Source organism: Hyla sarda, chromosome 4 (genome assembly GCF_029499605.1).
Source record: "Hyla sarda isolate aHylSar1 chromosome 4, aHylSar1.hap1, whole genome shotgun sequence".
NCBI classification, from domain to species: Eukaryota; Metazoa; Chordata; class Amphibia; order Anura; family Hylidae; genus Hyla; species Hyla sarda.
The window spans coordinates 316122653-316143632 of NC_079192.1; the positions used below are offsets into that span (position 1 = coordinate 316122653).

At 41.5% G+C, this 20980-nt stretch overlaps 1 protein-coding gene across 2 annotated transcripts in view; it reads right to left on the minus strand.

The window, feature by feature from the left end:
• SH3RF2 (SH3 domain containing ring finger 2) overlaps positions 1-20980 on the minus strand; it is a 145578-nt gene that overhangs the window by 36395 nt on the left and 88203 nt on the right. For both annotated transcript variants that reach the window (XM_056574887.1, XM_056574888.1), the window contains 2 exons: positions 9717-9814; positions 8453-8623 (listed from right to left, as the gene is read on the minus strand). In XM_056574887.1, coding sequence (XP_056430862.1) covers positions 8453-8623; positions 9717-9814 — 269 coding nt within the window. The remainder of the gene's footprint in view (positions 1-8452; positions 8624-9716; positions 9815-20980) is intronic.

Genomic DNA, 20980 nt, shown 5'->3' on the forward strand with positions numbered 1-20980 from the left:
GCGGTTCACTCCGGTCGGCTCATAGACATGCATTAAATACGGTTCCCCTATACGGCTGAGTGCGGGCGCCGCGATTAAGCCCCCCCCCTCCTCCCAGCCGTATACAGGAACCGTAAGTACAAAACGTGGTGTGAACCCAGCTTAATTTGTAGATGGTCCTCTTTATGTCCATGGTGATTAGCTTGTAAAGCAATGCCGTGACCTCAGGGGGCAGTGCCAGTTTAATAGGTTTGTACCGTATATACTCGAGTATAGGCCGAGTTTTTCAGCACGATTTTTCGTGCTGAAAACACCCCCCTCGGCTTATACTCGAGTGAACTCCCCCACCCGCAGTGGTCTTCAACCTGCGGACCTCCAGAGGTTTCAAAACTACAACTCCCAGCAAGCCCGGGCAGCCATCGGCTGTCCGGGCTTGCTGGGAGTTGTAGTTTTGAAACCTCCGGAGGTCCGCAGGTTGAAGACCACTGCGGCCTTCAACATCATCCAGCCCCCTCTCACCCCCCTTTAGTTCTGAGTACTCACCTCCGCTCGGCGCTGGTCCGGTCCTGCAGGACTGTCCGGTGAGGAGGTGGTCGGTGGGATAGTGGTTCCGGGCTGCTATCTTCACCGGGGAGGCCTCTTCTAAGCGCTTCGGGCCCGGCCTCAGAATAGTCACGTTGCCGTGACAACGATGCAGAGGTGCGTTCATTGCCAACGTACTTCTGCGTCATTGTCATGGCAACGCCTCTATTCCGGGCCGGAAGCGCGGAGAAGAGGCGCCCCCGGTGAAGATAGCAGCCCGGACCACCTCCTCACCGGACCACCTCCACACCGGACAGCCCTGCAGGACCGGACCAGCGCCGAGCGGAGGTGAGTACTCAGAACTAAAGGGGGTGAGAGGGGGGCTGGATGATGTTGAAGGCCGCAGTGGTCTTCAACCTGCGGACCTCCGGAGGTTTCAAAACTACAACTCCCAGCAAGCCCGGACAGCCGATGGCTGCCCGGGCTTGCTGGGAGTTGTAGTTTTGAAACCTCTGGAGGTCCGCAGGTTGAAGACCACTGAGGGCGAATGATGAGAAGAGGATGATGAAGGGGGGGTGTGGGGATGATGAAGGGGGGTGGGGATGATGAAGGGGGGATGTGTGGGATGATGACAAGGGGATGATGAAGGGGGGATGTGTGGGATGATAAGGGGATGATGAAGGGGGGATGTGTGGGATGATAAGGGGATGATGAAGGGGGGATGTGCGGGATGATAAGGGGATGATGAAGGGGGGATGTGTGGGATGATAAGGGGATGATGAAGGGGGGATGTGTGGGATGATAAGGGGATGATGAAGGGGGGATGTGTGGGATGATAAGGGGATGATGAAGGGGGGATGTGTGGGATGATGACAAGGGGATGATGAAGGGGGGATGTGTGGGATGATGACAAGGGGATGATGATGAGGATGTTAATGACGGGTCTGGATGATGACAGGGGGGGATGAGGTATTTCCCACCCTAGGCTTATACTCGAGTCAATAACTTTTCCTGGGATTTTGGGTTGAAATTAGGGGTCTCGGCTTATACTCGGGTCGGCTTATACTCGAGTATATACGGTAATTCAAGCATAAGTATGATGAACAACTAAAAGTTATTATGGTTAGAAGAACTAATCAAAATAAGCGCTGAGGAATCTGTAGGCCCTATATAAATAAATTATTATTATTATTATTATAAATGTCCCAATCCTAAGAAGACGTTTAAATAAAAAAAATAAAAATGAACACTATTTTAGTTTAGTCTTGCTGATATCCTCTTCTCATCTCCTAGGAATCACTCTCCTTTATAAGACTAAAAGTTACTTTACCTCCGCTACCACTAGTTGTTTGCAATTATAACAACAGTGTTACATTACCAACACCCAGCATTCCACCTAGTAATGAAACCACTTAAATCCATCTAATGCATTTCTTTCCTGTCAATTTCATGTTTCACATTTAATTCCTTAAGCATTTTCACAGGATAAAGCCTGGTTCTTCCCATAAACTTACATTTCTAGCTGAGCACAAAAGAATCAATGTTGTTCCAGAAAGCACTGAGCCAACCTCTATAATTACACAAGCCAAGTATGTAATTTCTACACATTTTAGTATGTAGCATGAAAGCAATTCAAAGTGGTTACATTCATATTCATTCAAAGACATTTTCAAAGTCTAACAGCCATGCAAGCTTTTCAATGCATAGGGGTTTGTAGAGTCTAAATATAAAAGTACAAATAGATAAATAACTGTGATTCAAAAGTTTAATCTGCTAAAATTTGACAAGAAAATTGAAGAGAGAAATAAAGTTAAATAGAGATACTCAAAGTATTTTAGCACATTTTCTAGGCCTAGACCACACAGCATCTTGGGCCAGATATATCAAGTTGGGCCCAGGCTCATAACTGTTCCAAGAAGCACAAGGCCAAACCTAACAAGAGTACTTGTTATTATGAAATCCCCCCCCCCCCCTCCCTATTCATTCCCCCCAACCCCCACCCTTATAGCAAATCCCCTGCTTTTATTTTAGTTGTGTTTCATTTTTACTACATTAATATTTCCATTTATCTTCGGCTCACTGTCTGTGAGCTCTGGGGCTCCTGAGGGGGCATTCCCCAGCTGGCACAACCTCAACTAAAGCCCTGCCAGGAGAACTTCTGCCCTCTCACTTCTATACTGCGCTTGCACTACAAAGTGCAGCATAGAAGAGGAAGCCAATTGTGGCAGGCTGCTCTTCAATCCCCTCCTCTCTGTACTTGTAACACAGAGAGGAGGAGAATCGGAACAGACCTGCTGCGCTGCTGCACACAGCACTCACTTTACCTTGCATGATTGACTGGGCAGAGAGCAAGCGCTGTGCTTAGATCAGATCTCGCCTGCATTTATTCATTTTGGTCTCTTGTCAGGCCAGCAGGACACCAAAACCCCAGCGTGAAGAGACAGGTAATGTGGGCAGGACCTGAAGGGAGACCCCTAGTGGCTGCAATTTCACGGCTGAAGAAAAAATATAATTATTCATAATTTTTTTAGCATGAAATACATTAGCAAGTTTAATTAATACACTAGAGGAATAAAATAGCAAAAATTATGTTTAGTGACAGTGCCCATTTAACAGGACTGCTCATCTAGTTTGGTTTTGCACATGGTATAACCAGAGGTATTACATGGAGTTCATTGGGTCTGGGGCAACATCTATACCAGGATATCTCAACTCTCACATATCTCATATGTAGCAGAAAGGCTTTTTGTATCTCTCTGGAAGCAGGCTCTCTGTATAAATTGACCTATGTATATCTACAGCAGTACGCTATTGGGAAAAAGTATACATAAGGGTAATATGGCACCTACTATGTCCACCACTAGCACTTGTGTGCAGTATGCGGAAATTACTTACATAAGAAACTGGGCTGGTATTAATATCAATCAAAATTCACAGAACATAATGTTGTCAATTGAAATAATATCATGCAGGGGACCCTGGAAGGGAATACATATCATGCTAAATTGTAATCTCATAAAAAACTGTTGTCCCACTAAGACCATAGAGGAGGAAGTAGGGGAGAGGCTAGAGGAGAAAGTCTGGACCAATGGGGTTGCAGCTAGAACAACCAATGTGGTGAGTGGCAGGACACATCACATGCCAGAAAATGACAAATGCCCCCCCCCCCCCCAATTCTAGGATCAAAAACAAGATAATTTCTTTAGGAGGGTAGAGGAGTAGATATTGTCCTCTTGTTCCCAATATCCCTATTTAACACAATAGTTATGAATAGTCCAGTCAACCAGGAAATACTTTTTTCCACCAACTCTCTTGCAATTGAGGACACTCTAGAGGTCAAATTCAGAGTCAGCTTCTGCAGAAACATATTTTAAGGAGGAAGAAGACTTGGAATATCTGTTAAGAATTTAAGGTTTCAAACGCGACACATGGAAAGTGGTGGTACCTGAAGAGAAGGAGGCAGCCAGAGTTTGTTGGAGACCGGGTTAATTTGCTTCAAGACTTCAAATGGCCAAAGGAACTGAGGAATTAAATTGTAATGAGTATTTTAATGCAGATGTTTCTTGAAGACCGCTACCCCCGAAGTAAAATAAGGTGGAGGTCTTTGTTTACCATCTTCATTCCTCTTCATATGGGACACCGCTAGAGAAAGAGATGATATGGTCTGCTTTCAGATGTTCAAGAATGCTATGAAGAAGGAATTTGGAGCAAGTACATCTGAGGCTGCTGGGATGGTCAGTGGAACACATCGATAAAGACCATATAGTAGAAAGGGGGAAGCTCCAGTAGATTCTCCAGAGTGACTGTTGTAGAAAACTTTGCCAATAGAAAGTGCAGTAGCAAATCATCATGCAGAGAAGAAAAAGTGTATTAGGCAGCTTTCTAGGATCTGGGTCACAAGGTCTCTGTGTCCATTATTCTGTGGAGGGAATCCAGGGGAGAAGTACAGCTTGATATCGAGCTGATAAAGTGCTTTCCAGAATTTAGATGTTAACTGGACCCCTTATTCCAATACAATATGGAGAGGCAACCAACAAAGACGGAATATGCGCTACTTGAAGTGATGAGCAAGGCGAGTAGCAGAGGGCAACTCAGTAAGGGTAACAAAATGTGCCATTTTGGAGAAGTGATCCACACTACCCAGATTATGGAACTGCCAGCCAGACCTGTTATGAAATCCACAGTGATATGTTGCCAGGGCACATCTGGGCAGGAACCCTTCAGTTTTGGCTCTGCAAACCTTGTTGTGGGCCCAAATGGTACATCATGATACAAAGTCCCAGATATTCGTGGGCAGGGCAGGCCACCAATAATGGCAAAAAGAGTTTTATGGATCCCAGGGTGACCAGCACACTTAGAATGTCCCCAGGTGAGTATTTTCTTATTCTTGGGGGTACAAAGGTTTTCCCAGGGGGAAGAATAGGAGCCACAGAAACCAGACAAATGGGGTCAGTAATATGATGAAGTTCTTCAGTCTAGTCAGCCAATTTAAAAGAACAGGAGACAACATCTGCCTGCAGGAGAAAGCTCAATCTCGTGAAGCTCACCTGGCTTGTTGAGAAAAAAAATGCAGAGCAAATTGCAAGTTTTTATGATTTGTGTTGCAAGCAATTCCCTGTCTAAAATGGTGTAATTCCTCAATTGGTGTAAGGCGGCTAGAGTTAGGTAGCCACTGGCCTTGTCTTGAGGTGACGGGGAGCCTGCCTCTCAGCAGGAAAGAAAAGTTTAGAAAAGAAACTCCAAGTGTCAAATTTACCACTGAAATTCTTCTGCAACAGAAATGCTCCAGCTCCAGGAAAGGAGGCATAAACTTCAAGGATGGTAGTTAAGGACCTGTACACCCTCTGCGTTTCCGTTCACCTCCGGTACATGGGCAGTGAACGAAACGGGATGCCTGCTGAAATCGTTCAGCAGGCATCCCGTGACAATGCATGGGAGGGTCCTGAGACCCCCCATATCAGCCCCCCATGACCCCCCCATATTTTGCCGGTCAGGACTGATTATGGCTTTTCTGGGCTAATCGGATCTCCAGTGACCCAGAAAAAAAAGTGTGATTGGTGCTGTCCGAGACAGCACCAATCACCCTTGCTAAGCAGGACTGAGGTGGGGTCCGGTGGGCAGCAGGGATCCCTTGGTGGGAGGCACCAGTGGGGCCGCAGAGGCGGGGGAGGAATACAACGGGAGGTGAGGCCTGTGTGCCGCCTACTGTTGTAATAGTACATCTCCCAGCATGCACAGCCAAAGTTGTAGTTTTGCAACACCTGGAGGCACACTGGTTGGAAAACACTGAGTTAGGGTCTGTTACCTAACTCAGTGTTTACCAACTTGTGAGTCTTCAGCTGTTGCAAAACTACAACTTCCAGCATGCACGGACTGTCAGTTCATGCTCAGGGTTGTACTTTTGCAACAGCTGTGCACCCCCATCCCCCATGTGAATGTACAGGGTACATTCATATGGGCAGAAGTTTACAGTGAGTTTCCCGCTAGAAGTTTGAGCTGTGGCAAATTTACCTCTGCAGCTCAAACTCCCAGCAGGAAACTTGCTGTAAACCCCCGCCTGTGCGAATGTAACCTAAAAGCACTACACTACATTACACCTACATAAAAGAATAAAACACTACATAAACACACCCTTACACAGTTACCCCCCCCCCCCCCCCCATAAAAATTAAAAACATCTTGTACGGCACTGTTTCCAAAATGAAGCCTCCAGCTGTTGCAAAACAACAACTCCCAGCATTGCTGGACAGCCATTGACTGTGCAGGCATGCTGGGAGTTTTGCAACAGCTGGAGGCACACTGTTTGGGAAACACTGCAGTAGGATATTTTTGGTGAAGGAGACAAATGCCATGCTTGCATCCGGGTCCGCACCTATGCAAATCCCTAATGCAGGCCTCAAATGCGCATGACGCTCTCTCACTTTGGAGCCCTGTCATATTTCAAGGCAACAGTTTAGTGCCACATATGGGGTATTTCCTTACTTGGGAGAAATTGTGTTACAAATTTTGGGGGGTATTTTCCTTTAACACCTTATGAAAAAGAAAAGTTGGGAGCAACACCAGCATGTTAGTATAATAAAAAAAATACACTAACATGCCGGTGTAGCCACTTACTTTTAATTTTCACAAGAGGTAAAAGGAGATATGTACATTTGAGGCCAAAATTGCATTGAAATGGCTAATAGTTGCAGTGGTTCCGATGTACAGTGGGGATCAAAAGTTTGGGCACCCCAGGTAAAAATTTGTATTAATGTGCATAAAGAAGCCAAGGAAAGATGGAAAAATCTCCACAAGGCATCAAATTACAGATTAGACATTCTTATAATATGTCAACAAAAGTTAGATTTTATTTCCATCATTTACACTTTCAAAATAACAGAAAACCAAAAAATTGCATCTGCAAAAGTTTGGGCAGAGAGTTTCGAAGTAAGAAAAATGCAAAATTTTTAATGATTTTTTTCACGGACAAATGATGCAAATATTGACAAAAATGTACCACTATCTTAAAGTAGAATATGTCACAAAGAAACAGTCTTGGAATCAGAATGATAGGTAAAAGCATCCCAGAGTTATTAATGCATCAAATGACCCAGGTCAGATGTGCAAATAATGGCCTGGTCCTTAAAGGGGTTGTGCGCTGCTGTGCAGTTCGGAGTTCCGCTCACAGCGTCCGGAAGTTCATTACTCCGAACGCTGTGTGCGAGCTTCCGTGTTTGCCGCCGCCGGGCATGACATCACGCCCGGCCCCTTCGTGACATCTCGCCCGCCCCCTCAACGAAAGTCTCATAGACTTTGGTAGAGGGGGCGGGCGTGACGTCACGAGGGGGCAGGCGAGACGTCACGAAGGGGCTGGGCGTGACGTCATGCCCGGCGGCTGCGAACACAGAAGCTCGCACACAGCGTTCGGAGTAATGAACTTCCGGGCGCTGTGAGCGGAGCTCCGAACTGCAGGGCAGCGCACAACCCCTTTAAGGTCAAAATGAGCTTGGTCCTTAAGTGGTTAATAATATTGCAGATGATAACGAAGTCCCAAAAGTTTACAAAAACTGTTGGCCTTAACCAACAACATTTTAAAAATATTTCCTTCATAAAGTTATCCTGATGCTTACGGTACATTTTAAACCACAGAACCACAACACTTCTATTAAATACAAGATCATATTGTGTTTTCATCCAATTCTATGTTATTGTTATTTTAATTATTTCTACCCAAATTTTTGTAATAAGCTATTAAAGGAGTTTTCTCATAAATGACATTTATCACAATGATGGGACACCCCAGGAATCACTTTAATATGATCCCACTTGTTAAAATGGAACAGCAGTGGTGTATGCATACTGCTGCTTTATTGAAAGTCTAACGGGCTGACAGAAACTATAAAAACTATACAATTTTTATTCTTAAAGGGGTACTCGGGTGGAATTATTTTAATTTTTTTTTATCAACTGATGCCAGAAAGTTAAACAGATTTGTAAATTACTTCTATTAAGAAAATCTTAATCCTTCCAGTACTTATTAGCGGCTGTATAGTACAGAGGAAATTATTTTTGGATTTCTTTTCTGTCACGACCACAGTGCTCTCTGTAGACACCTCTGTCTATGTCAGGACATGTCCAGAGCAGGAGAAAATGCCCATAGCAAACAAATGCTGCTCTGAACAGTTCCTAAAATGGACAGAGGTGTCAGCAGAGAGCACTGTGGTCGTGACAGAAAAAAAATCCAAAAAGAAAAGAATTTCCTCTGTAGTATACAGCTGTTAATAAGTACGGGAAGGATTACGATTTTTTAATAGAAGTAATTTACAAATCTGTTTAACTCAGTTAAAAGTTCTCCACCGGAGTACCCCTTTAAGGCCATTTGTAGGAAAACCCTTTTATGCATATAAAACTTACAGTGTTGAAGTTGTGCACTCTAGAATTGAAAAGCAAACTTCAGTCAGATTATACTAACCTGTACACAGGTTTAACACAATGACTTGGAAAGATTCCAATTTTTCCAGTAACTAGTGAAACCCCACGTAGCCAGCCTTCTTGGAATTTCCCTAAGACACGGACACCTTCTCCCTTTTGGAGGTCTATCTCATCTGGACCATGAGCTGTGTATGGATAAAAAGCTACACACCTGCCAAAGAGTCAAAAATGACAAATACTAAGAAATTTTCTCGTACACTTGTGTTCTAGTGATTTTACAGATCTCAATGTAAACTAACTATATAACCATACAGTTGAAGTCAACATTATCTGAACCTCTTAATATTAAGTAAACCATGTAAAATATCTTTTAAAATTAAGTGATTACAGAACAGAATACCAAGAAAATAAACACCTGACAGGGAAAAAACAAAAACAAAAAAACAATTGGACCATATTTATCAATTGAAGACAAAAACTGGAGTGATTTGCCTATATCCACTGATCAACACTCAACTTTTATACGTTAATACTCTCTGTTTAAATGAAAGTTGAGCTGTAATTGGTTGCTATGGAAAAATACACCAGTGTTTTGTCTCTAACAAGTTGATACATGTGGGCCATTGTTTCCAGTTTAAAATCAGACTACCGTAAAAAGACCCGGACATCTCAACTTCAACAGTTACCAGTCAAATTCTACCAAAACGTTCCCCCATTTGCATTGTGCAGCTTGTCTGGTGAGCCAGCATCCAAATTGGGGCACCAGATGAATGTGAACTGTCCCGTTTTAATGAATGTGATCAGTTCTACCGCTAAATTTCCCTCCAGTGCTTTTCTACTGGAAACTAGGCCAGATCACCAGCTATATGTGAAGGGAGCCAAGGAAAGCTAAGCATAAGACTAACAAAATGGGTCCTACAGCACTCAAAATGCATATCAAAAAGTACAAAAATTAGTTACTTAAATATTCGTAGGATACAAATCCATTTATTTTTTAAGATAATGACTTATTTATACTAAACAACCAAGGGTTTCAATAATGTCGACAACAACTGTATATTATGAAAACATCTAATTTCATCTGAATCAAAAACATAACATGTATTTTACATCATGAACAGAACTGCAATGAGATATATGCATGAATTTACGCTTTCTTCAGTTTTCCGTCTTCATTTCCGCTGCTCAATATGGCAGAAGTGTTATAAACAAACCCATAAAAATAATGTAATGTGAAACGACAAAGTAAACAAAAAAAAAATCACTAATATTCAAATCTATTCAAATTTTACTCATATACTTACATATTAGCTAGAATACTCTGATGAGAACTTGGGAATGCCACCAGTGAGGGTCCTGTCCCCTGTGGTCCAAGTGTGGCATAATAAAATGAATCATTGACCTAAGAGTATTAAAAAGTAAAAAGGACATTCAAAATGTAAAAAACACAACTAAAACAAAACAAAAAAAATTGACTAGAGAAGCAATCAATATATTCACATGATATAAGATGAACATCATTTTTGATTATATTATGCAGTGTTTGAAATATAGGATATTATAATCTCCATAGATAGACAATAGAAAACAGATGCATTACATTGTATTTATCCTTAAAAGGGTACTCTGCTGAAAAACATTTTTTTTTGTGCCAAAAATGTTGACGGACTTCTAAATTACTTCTATTAAAAATCTTAATCCTTCTAGTACTTATCAGATGCTGTATGCTCCACAGGAAATTCTTTTCATTTTGAATTTCCTTTCTGTCTGACCACAGTGCTCTCTGCTGACACCTCTGTTCATATCAGGAACTGTCCAGAGCAAGAGAGGTTTGCTATGGGGATTTGCTCCTACTCTGGACAGTTCCTAAAATGGACAGAGGTGTCAGCAGAGAGCACTGTGGTCAGACAGAAAGGAAATTCAAAAAGAAAAGAATGTCATGTGGAGCAACTGATAAGTACTGGAAGGATCACGATTTTTAATTAGAAATAATTTACAAATCTGTTTAACTTTCTGGCACCAGTCGACAAAAAAATTAATAAATAAAAAATAAATGCTTTCCAGCGGAGTACTCCTTGAGGAGGCTTTGACAGAAATATTATTAATTCTTGTAAAGTGCCAGAAAGTACAGAAATCATTAGCTCAATGAGTGATGGATGAGGAGATAAAGATGGGAGGAGCAGAGGAAAGGGATAGCAAAAATAGAAATAAAAAAAGTTAAAGAAAAGCTTTTGACATGACCCCGACCAATTAAAACCTTCGACATGTCTCTGTGATGTGTCAACAGTTTTTCTTAATGACAGGGACACTTTAAGTAACAGAAAATTAGGCCAGAATTGTATGAAAGGAAAAGGTTAAGGACTGTCTTGCTTGTTGTGTCATTTTGAAATGAAATCTCTGGGTAGCCAGTAAAGGGAAAGACAGAAGAAGATCAGCAGAGGAATGAGAGTAGAGAAAAGCAGGTACTGTGGATGATGCTGCTCTTAACAATTATCCTCAGAAGACTTCAAAGTAATAATAACAACAGTTTATTGAAACATAAAATAATAAAAACATCTACCTGCAATCTGAGGAAGTGAGCTTAACCTCCCAAAACATGTCATTGCCACTGTAGATGTTTTTATTATTTTATGTGTCAATAAGTTGTTGATACTATTACTTACTTTAAAGTCATCTGAGGATAATGTTTAAGATCAGCATCATCCACAGTACCTCATTTTTCCACTCTTCTGTTCTCCAAGCAAGCAACCTGTATGCAAATAAGCACATTTCTTGAGAGAAACGTAAAAAGTAGAGGGATCAGGAGCTCCTAAGAGCTTAAATGTATGATCTGAAGGACATGGAAGGATTTAAGGTTAACACTGGTCATTTAACTGTTAACATAGTGGGGGAGGGGGGGGGGGGGTAGATGGTTTCTTTCAGATCTGCCTACTTTCACCTTCAACAGTCTTACTCACTATTTATTGTTTGTTCTTTACTTGTATTGTTCTTTACTTGTAATCAGTGTGGGATGACATAGAGAAACCCTATAATTGTGCCTGTCTTTATATGAAAACTCCTGCAACCCACATCTATACAAAAGCCATACTGGAGTCCTTAAAAGAAGACCTGCCAGTTATCATGACACAAGTGTTTTAGAAAATTCTTTATTGAGTAAGAAGATTAGTGGGGTGTTCCTCGTAGGGAATTCCCCTTGGGATTCGACTCTTAGAACACTCTCCAAGAATAGATAACATTATGGAGCATCTGGTCAAAAGCTACTATTCAGATACCCCTAGAGGCACTTAGCTGAAGTCCAGTATCACTGGATCTTTCCCTTGCTGTAACTGTTCCTTTTGTTATTTAGTCACCAAAACAAAAGAATTTACGAATCCAATAAATGGACGAAAATACGAAATAAGGGAATTTATTAACTGTTTAACAACTGGTGTTGTTTACATTGTACAGTGTTGATGCCCAAGGATTTAAGTTGGGAAAACCACACAACAACTTCGGAGGAGAATTTCCCTACATATAAGTACGATTTGTACAAGGGCAGACACACCTCTAGTGAGGCACTTTCTTTCGCAACATGGAGGGGATTGGTTGACTCTCAAATTTTACGGATTGACTAAAGTATACACGGGCCTGAGAAGGGGTAACCTGGATAAAAAGATTCTTTGCGAAGAAGCTAAACGGATCTATAGGTTCAAATCCTTGTCCCCTCTAGGTCTAAATGAGGGATTTACCTTTAGTCCCTTCATATAAAATATGCCATGGCCAAACAATATTTATAATAATTTTTCACATCTTTTGTTACATCCTCTATTGTCCAATGTTCGCACCTTTGTCGTTTTGAGATCATGGAGAATTTTTAATCCAGAGAGGATTAATTGAGCCTACTCAAGTCTAGTAGACTCGAACATATCAAAATCAATCCAGCCTATCAGGATGCGTCAAAAATCCCCCTGATGATCATCAACCAGATGACTATCCTTAGCCATCTAACCCTGACATTTGTAACATCAGGATGTTAACACTTATTGTGGTCTCATAAAGTACCTAATATAAATGGTCGAAAACAACTAAATCTGAGGTCATAAGTATGAGGAGATTCGGGGTGAAAGATTATAAGTATCCTGGTTTTGTGATTGAAATTGAAATCAAAATTAAAAATGTAATATGCATAATAAATAACCAAAAGAAGCCACAATAACCTTTTGTCTCAAGCCTTTATTCAAAGTAATCTTAAGAATCGGGGTAAAAATTTACCATTTACCATAAGAATATGCCCAATAGTCTCTTCCAGTGTGAAGTTGTCATTAAGCAACCTCAAGACCTTGGTGGAGAACTTACCTGTTGTTACTAAGTTCTCCACTGCGCATCTGTCATCTTGTCTAAGTCCCAGCGCATAAGCTTGTGCGCAGCCGGAAGTACGCAGATGACAGGCAGCTGATGGCGCATGAGCATATAAGATCTAGAGCGCATCAGATCTGTTCTCCTGCGCAAGACGTCACAGCAGGATGTGACGTGACGGACCACACAAGGGATCCGGACACCGATTTGCAGCTGCTGTTGCCGGTCATGGGGCTCTTCCCCATGATTGGCAGATTGCAGTAGAGCTCATTTGATAGGCTGTCAGCAAGAGTATAGTGATTGGCTGATATGGCTATCAATACAAATTACTTAATCCCATTGGATCTGCTGAGTACAGCTTCCTGTGATCTCATGAGGGGAGGTGATAAAACCCCCAGCACAGTGTTTTTTAGTCAGTGCCCACTAGCCTCTTGACAATGCTACTTAGGTAGTGAAACATGTTGAGGGGGGCCGTTTAATTTTTAATACAGACGCCCTGTCCTGTAAACACATAGTGCAGGTGTAACTGCAGGCACCTTGCACTACTTGATGTGAACATAAATATAGACCGGCTGGTCAATTTACTTATCCTCAATCAGGACATGATTAGGCGGATGATGATTTTTAAACTAAGTGTATTGTGCGAAATATAAATATTAAATATTGCACTAAAATAAACAAAAAGAATAGGGTGTATGGGAAAATATAAGTTTTTTTTGGGGTTACCCACGGGCAACCTATAAGTATCGTGGTATAATTTTCCACCCTCCATACATTCATCTCCAAATTGGGTACAAAGAATAGATAACAAGGTGCATTAGAGATCGTGAAGAAATAAAGGTGTTTATTAGGAGAGTAGGGATAACACATTGGACTATTCCTCCCTTTGTCAGGTCCAGTTACACAATGATAGGTGACATACACATATATCTACAATTCTACATTCAAGAAATGGCAGAATAGTGATTTACCTAGGGGTCATTGGTGACGTCATCCCTTGTGGGATTACTGTGAGGGTCTCGTGCACACCACTTGCAGTAGTGGGATGGTTGCATGATCATGGAACCATTCCATGGAAATAGCATCTTTTATTAAAACTCTGTGGAGTGTCATTAATTGTCAATAAACATAGATTTAGAAGGCCACTCCCAATACCTAGATATCACTCTGTGCTGTGAGTTGTCAACCATGAAAACAATCAGTATTGGTAGTTTGTGTCCTGAACACCACAGAGGGCCAATAGTTTGACTGTGTACCCAGTTTTCAACCTATATTCATAATACGTAGTTTATACATTTTTATCATTAGGGCTTTATATAACTATAAATACTGTATATTATCACATTAAGCAGACTAATAAAATAATGAGTGAAGTATATGTGTAAGTGCCGCATATTGGTCACACCATCTTCCCTTTAGGTTTCTTGCTTCTACAAATGAGGACAACCAGTGGAAGATTTCTTAAAGGGACTCAATAGGTGTGCCGCCTCTTACAACAGTTTTTTTTCTCATTAGAAAATCATTTGATAGATGGGTTAATTATTTATAACACTGTATGGTTGTCTAGAAAAAGGAGACTTAAGCTTTTACAGCATTCTTATTTGACTACAGTATGTCTGATATCAATTGTGGATTAAATGGGTATTCCGCTATCATAAAATTTCTTATAGTAAGCTTGGGAGCAGTGAATATGAAAAATAAATCATACTTATCTACTCTGATCCCCCACAGCTCCCATTCCAGCTCCTTCCAGTTTGTCACTGGTTACTGCTCATTGCTTCTTCAAAGATGAGCTGTTTCAGCAGGACTTGTCCCATACAACCACTTATGGACAGAGGTAGGACACTGCTGCAGCCAGTTATTGACTGAGCAGGCAGTTCCTGCAGAGATGGCTTGTCATGGAAAAATCAACGAGTGGTGTCTTGGTCTGCTGCCCGCTGCACTATCGTAAGGTGTTGGAGTATTAATAAATCTCCTCCAGTAACTAGTACACATATAGCATTGTATAAGTAAGTACAAGCTAGATTACTTTCTCTCACTTACACACCATGCTATCATTAATATGAATTGGATACCATAGTTAGCCTCCCACCTCAGGCCATCCAGAGCAAGAAGAGTCATTTTACACTACACATTCTGTAAACTATTTATTCATTTACAAGCATTCTTAAAGCTAAAATTAAAGCTAAAATAATATTTAAAAAGCAATAATTGGTCAGCACATCCTAATACACAACTATTGTTTAAAATAAGTATACAGGTGCACGCTGCTGCAGATGACAGCTTGTACCTGTATACTTATTTCATACAATACTTGTGTATTAAGATGTGCTGACCAATTATTGCTTTTTATGTAACGTATGCGGGGGGGGGGGGGGGGGGGGAGTAGCTGCCTCCATCTTGGTTCGTGCACTTCACTAATTGCATTGGGTGAGAAATGTGCTAGACCTTACATTCCCAGATATTGAGGCTCACTGCTAGCCTAGGAGAGGCATATTTATAGAGTAGAGTCCGTCCCAAATTAGGTCACCTTACCGTGGTGGGATGGTATGCCAAATTGTAAGCTAAGAACCTCTATTTTTCACCATAGCAGTATTGCAAAAATAAAACATGTCATATTTCACATACAGCTTAGCGCTAGTAGTGTGCTGCTGTTATCCTCTTGTATGTAAAATAATATATATATATATATACACACAATATAATAATAATAAATATGTATATATATATTAGGCACAGATTTCTCCAAGAATGTTACAGAGTAGGCTTTTCCTGTGGTAACAGACTTATTTGTATTCTTCGACCCCAGGTGCTATTGATAAGGTACAAAGCCTTTGGCAACACAGTCTGTGCTGGTTGATAACTAGGAAATGTCTGTTTACTCTGCACAGATTTCAGCGTTATCACATACACATTTTAAATCGCTACTTCACAGGGTAGAGCATGTTAAAAATAACATCAAAGCTGTGGCGAAGCAATGGAAAGAGAGATACTGTTTCTTCTGCAACAGTGTAACCAACAAATAAAAGTTATGTGACCATGAAGACGTCTATGTGCGATAAGCTATTTCTTCACTGCTAAAAATAAATACCTTGTAATGGCAGCCTGTCTTTTAAAGATGCAGGTTCGGCAAGGTGGTATAGTATTGAATATAGCCTATTATATTATATACTCCCTTTTTCTACCCTAAAAACATAACTGAGCAGTGCAATTCTCATCTCGAGTCTGATAATCATGCAGATCTTAGATATAATGGAGCTTTTTATTTGGAGCTTTTCTTGCCTTTCGTCTGTTGCTGTACTTTATATTACCTAAGGGAATCTGTTGACTGTATTTGCTGCTAAGGCCTACAGACACCATTGGATATCTGTTGGTGATTGTCTGAGTAGGCACCTCCTTGCATATAGGCAGGGACCAGGAAGGGGTAAACTTAGGGGACCAGTCTTCATTGGAATAGCAGATGCGGGGGATCGAGCAGGTGAGTACAGCTTTTTTGTTTCTTTTAATGCATCAACATTCTGGAGAACAGGTTTAATGTCTCATGCACATGGCAGAGCTTAGCTTTTGTACCGCAGTGCATGGAAGATCTGTGCAGCTTTACATGATTGATCAACTTGGAGCACTGTACTTGGTGGTTTCCATCAATCACAGTTTGAATGGAGAAACACTGTACAGGGTGGGCCATTTATATGGATACACCTTAATAAAAAGGGAATGGTTGGTGGTACTGTTTGTGGCACATTAGTATATGTGAGGGGGGAAACTTTTCAAGATGGGTGGTGGCCATGGCGGCCATTTTGAAGTCGGACATTTTGAATCCAACTTTTGCTTTTTCAATAGGAAGAGGGTCCTTTGACACATCAAACTTATTGGGAATTTCACAAGAAAAACAATGATGTGCTTGGTTTTAATGTAACTTTATTCTTTCATGAATAGTTTACAAGTTTTTGACCACTTATAAAATGTGTTCAATGTGCTGCCCATTGTGTTGGATTGTCAATGCAACCCTCTTCTCCCACTCTTCACACACTGATAGCAACACTGCAGGAGAAATGCTAGCACAGGCTTCCAGTATCCGTAGTTTCAGGTGCTGCACATCTCGTATCTTCACAGCATAGACAATTGCCTTCAGATGATCCCAAAGATAAAAGTCTAAGGGGGTCAGATCGGGAGACCTTGGGGGCCATTCAACTGGCCCACGACAGCCAATCCACTTTCCAGGAAACTGTTCATCTAGGAATGCTCATACATGACACCCATAATGTAAGCAAGATGGTCAGGTCCGAGCATTCCTAGATGAACAGTTTTCTGGAAAGTGGATTGGTCATCGTGGGCCAGTTGAATGGCTCCCAAGGTCTCCCCATCTGACCCCCTTAGACTTTTATCTTTGGGGTCATCTGGAGGCAATTGTCTATGCTGTGAAGATATGAGATATGCACCTGAAACTACGGATACTGGAAGCCTGTGCTAGCATTTCTCCTGCGGTGTATATAGTAGTATAAAGCAGTGTATACGGATACTGGAAGCCTGTGCTAGCATTTCTCCTGCGGTGTTGCTATCAGTGTGTGAAGAGTGGGAGAAGAGGGTTGCATTGACAATCCAACACAATGGGCAGCACATTGAACACATTTTATAAGTGGTCAGAAACTTGTAAATAAATCATGAAAGAATAAAGTTACGTTAAAACCAAGCAGATCATTAGTATCCATTGTAGCAGTAGGTGCTCTGTAAAAGGGTTGTAATATTCATGGCATAGTTCAGGGTTGGTGCAATAAAGGTAGTATTTTCAATCTTTAATCCAGAATATCCATTGTAGCAGTAGGTGCTCTGTAAAAGGGTTGTAATATTCATGGCATAGTTCAGGGTTGGTGCAATAAAGGTAGTATTGTCAATCTTTAATCCAGAATATCTGATAGTTCCTTAAAACTTTTCGGTGGTGTAATAGCACCTGACTATGGGATATAGGTACATACACTAATGTGGCATAGGATGCAACATTATGGTGAGATCAAAAGAGTTGAATGGAGTGGCAGCATTAATGTCTGACCCCATTTCCATTCAAACAGGGAAATACAGGACTTCTGTTATAATCAGTAGTGGAGGTCACAGTGGTTGGACCAACACCATGCAGACACTAGGGGATGGGTGTTTTTCAGGGGAAAACCTATTTAATGTCAAAGTGCACAGATAAACCGTATTCTCCAGAATGTTGGTTCAGAGCATACGTACATGTAGGCTAAGTGTACCTTTTCAGTAACTTCATTTCTGTTTCTTCCTAGTCCTTGTGACAGACTCATTGTGTAGTTAAAGGACCAGAAAAACACATTAGCCTGTGCTGCTTGTTAATGGCCATTTAAATGAATGATCATTACTGGATGCTAATGGCTCAAGTAGTTTGGTGAGCCGGCCATTAACTAAGGTCAAGAATCGATCCTAGCGATTAACATTGCTTCATAAAGGTTACTCACATCACAAATGATGAACCGCTAGACTATTCTTTATGGCTGCTTGCCAAAACATTGAATATATGTAAAATTGGTTAATCGGTGTCATAATTGTATGTGCATTATTCATTGTAAATGCACTAGCCTATGGTATGCTGCACTATATTTCATCCCAAGCTGTTTGGGGTTGATAGAAGCGATGAGCTGTCCTCTACGCCTAGGAAGCTTGCAGCGTGAAATTAGAACTCTTACAGCGTAACTGAGGTTTCTAGAAACACCTATTAGCCAAGCTCAGGAGCAGGAAGTAAGCCAACATACCAAGCAGCCTAGCTCGCTATTAACCCTCTACTTGCTGCATGCATGCTCTGTTCAGCCTGGCAGCTGGAAGGAAAGATTACAAGCCAAAACCACTGGGCTGTGGACTGTAATGCTTTTTTGAAGACTATAATGGCACATAAAGTTATTACAATTGTGAATTTATTGAGCACAGGCCATGCTCTTCTAAAAATAAATGTAAATCCCAATCCAATATTTCATGTGAAAACATATTTATATTGTGGAGTAGAGAAATGAGAATTGTTTTATGATATGACCAGAAAGAATGGAGTTCTATGTATGAAAAGTGCCTAAATATCAAGTAGGGATAGTGTTCACAGCTCAGTAGCTTGAATAACTGCAACCTCAATGTTTCCTTAAGGGAAAAAGTTGCACATTAAAATTTGAGGCCATTGCAAAATATCTGTCACAATGTTATATTTTTTGAATGATCCTTGGCTGCTTGAAGTTTAGCTTCTGTCACGGTTATTCCACAAATTTTCCTTGACTCAAAGGTGACATTATGTCATCGGAGAGGCCTAGTCTAAAACGATAATTGCCAAACCTTAAGCTTTTATTTGCATTCACAGTTAGCCATAATATTAAAATAACTTGCCTGATATTGTGTAGTTCCCCTTACCCTGTGCCTCCAGAACAGTGTCACAAGACCTCTAAATGTAAACTGTTGTATCTGGCACCAAGATGCAAGGTGAAGCCTCTATAAAAGTTTTGTGGACTTGTTTTTCTAGCACACAGACTACGGATTAGATTGAGATCTTAAAAATTTAAGTAAGAAGACTACCTTTATTCCATGACTTCATTGTCTGGTTCAGATGCTCATGTGCCCATTGTAGGTACATCTCTGGGTCTACAACCTGTCTTCTGCTATGCAGAAGTGAATGCAGAAGTTTTAGTGGTTTTAATGCTATGGCTGATAGGTGTATAAACACTTGGCTTAGGCTTCATTCACACTTACTTTTGTCATAGCATTTTGCTTCACTTTAAAAAATGCAAAAAAATAATAAAGAATGGTAGTCGAGGGCAGTTAAAGGAGAATTATCAAGCAGGACAGCTTATCACCTATCCCCTAGGGGATAAGTGTCTGATAGCAAGAAGTCCGACCACTGGGACCCCCGCGATCTCCTGTACGGGACCCTGGCTCTCCCTAGAATGTGGCATGTCAACCCCAGCATGAAGCGGTGGCCGACATCCATGTATCTCTATGAATGCTGTATCTCCGGCTCTCCTGCAGAGATAGGAGGGGGCGCGTTGGCCAACGCTTTGTGTGGCGGTCAACATGTTCCCAAGGAGGACCGTAGGACTTACATTTCTATGCATGATGGTTCTCATTTAAGTGTAGTAGTTTCCCAGTCAAAGCCTATAGTAGTGTCACATATGGCTGGGTGGTTTTACCTGGTGGGTCCTCATATGAGCCCATGTAACTTTGTTTAGGGTGGGTCCAGCACAGTTTAGGAATTCCTTTGAACCCAAGGTACTCTTGGTGAGTTGTGGAGGGTGTACCCATGATGGTTCGTGCAGCACTAGTATTCCAGACACATATGTAGCTTTAAACAGGGTTTAACCTTAACTTTTTCTCCATCTAGGGAGAGATAATGTGCATATAGAAAAAATGACAACCATTGGATGTGTGGAGAGGACTTCCAAAATATAATATATATCTTTACCGGTGTATACTCCTCCAAGGGGGTGTGTGAACATATAATCAAAACCTTTCCCTTCCATGTCTCACAAATCCTTATTCAGTTCTCATCAGCCACTCGTTAATTCCGTTTCAAATTAATCTAATAAAATCACCATCCAAATATTACCATCCAGACATGTGGATGTGGAAGGGGGAGGTTGTGATATGTTCACGCCCCCCCTTGGAAGAGTATACACCTACGAATGTATATACTATATCTTGGCAGAGCTCCCCCTACAACCAAAGGTAGTTTTTTCTTCTAAATGCACATTATTTGACCAATAGACCTGAGTACCTCGATGGTACTCGTGATTTTGGTGGATATAATGCATGCAGAGATATTCTGAATACTATAAATAATGGTGTCTCGGAGTATGTGATGAAATGTAGGTGAGGGAGGGAATCTATGCACAGTGTACCATGGACAACCTCGTGAAGACCCCTGAAGCATTCACACAAGTTTGGAATAAAGAGGAACTTCACTGCCCCAGCATTCGCTTGGAGCGGGTGGCCGTGATAGTGACGTCATGGCCACGCCACTTGAGCCATCACGACACTCCCCCTCAATACAAGTCTATTGGAGGGGGCATTACGGCCACCACGCCCCCTCCCATAGACTTGCATTGAGAAGGCGTGGCGTGACATCAGGAGGGGTGTGGCCGTGATGTAACGACTCTTGCCGCCCGCACCTAGAGTACTGTAAGGGACAAGCTAGGGCAGAAAGCCCATAAGCTACTGAGCTAGTCTCATGCTACAAGGGAGATATAAGTCT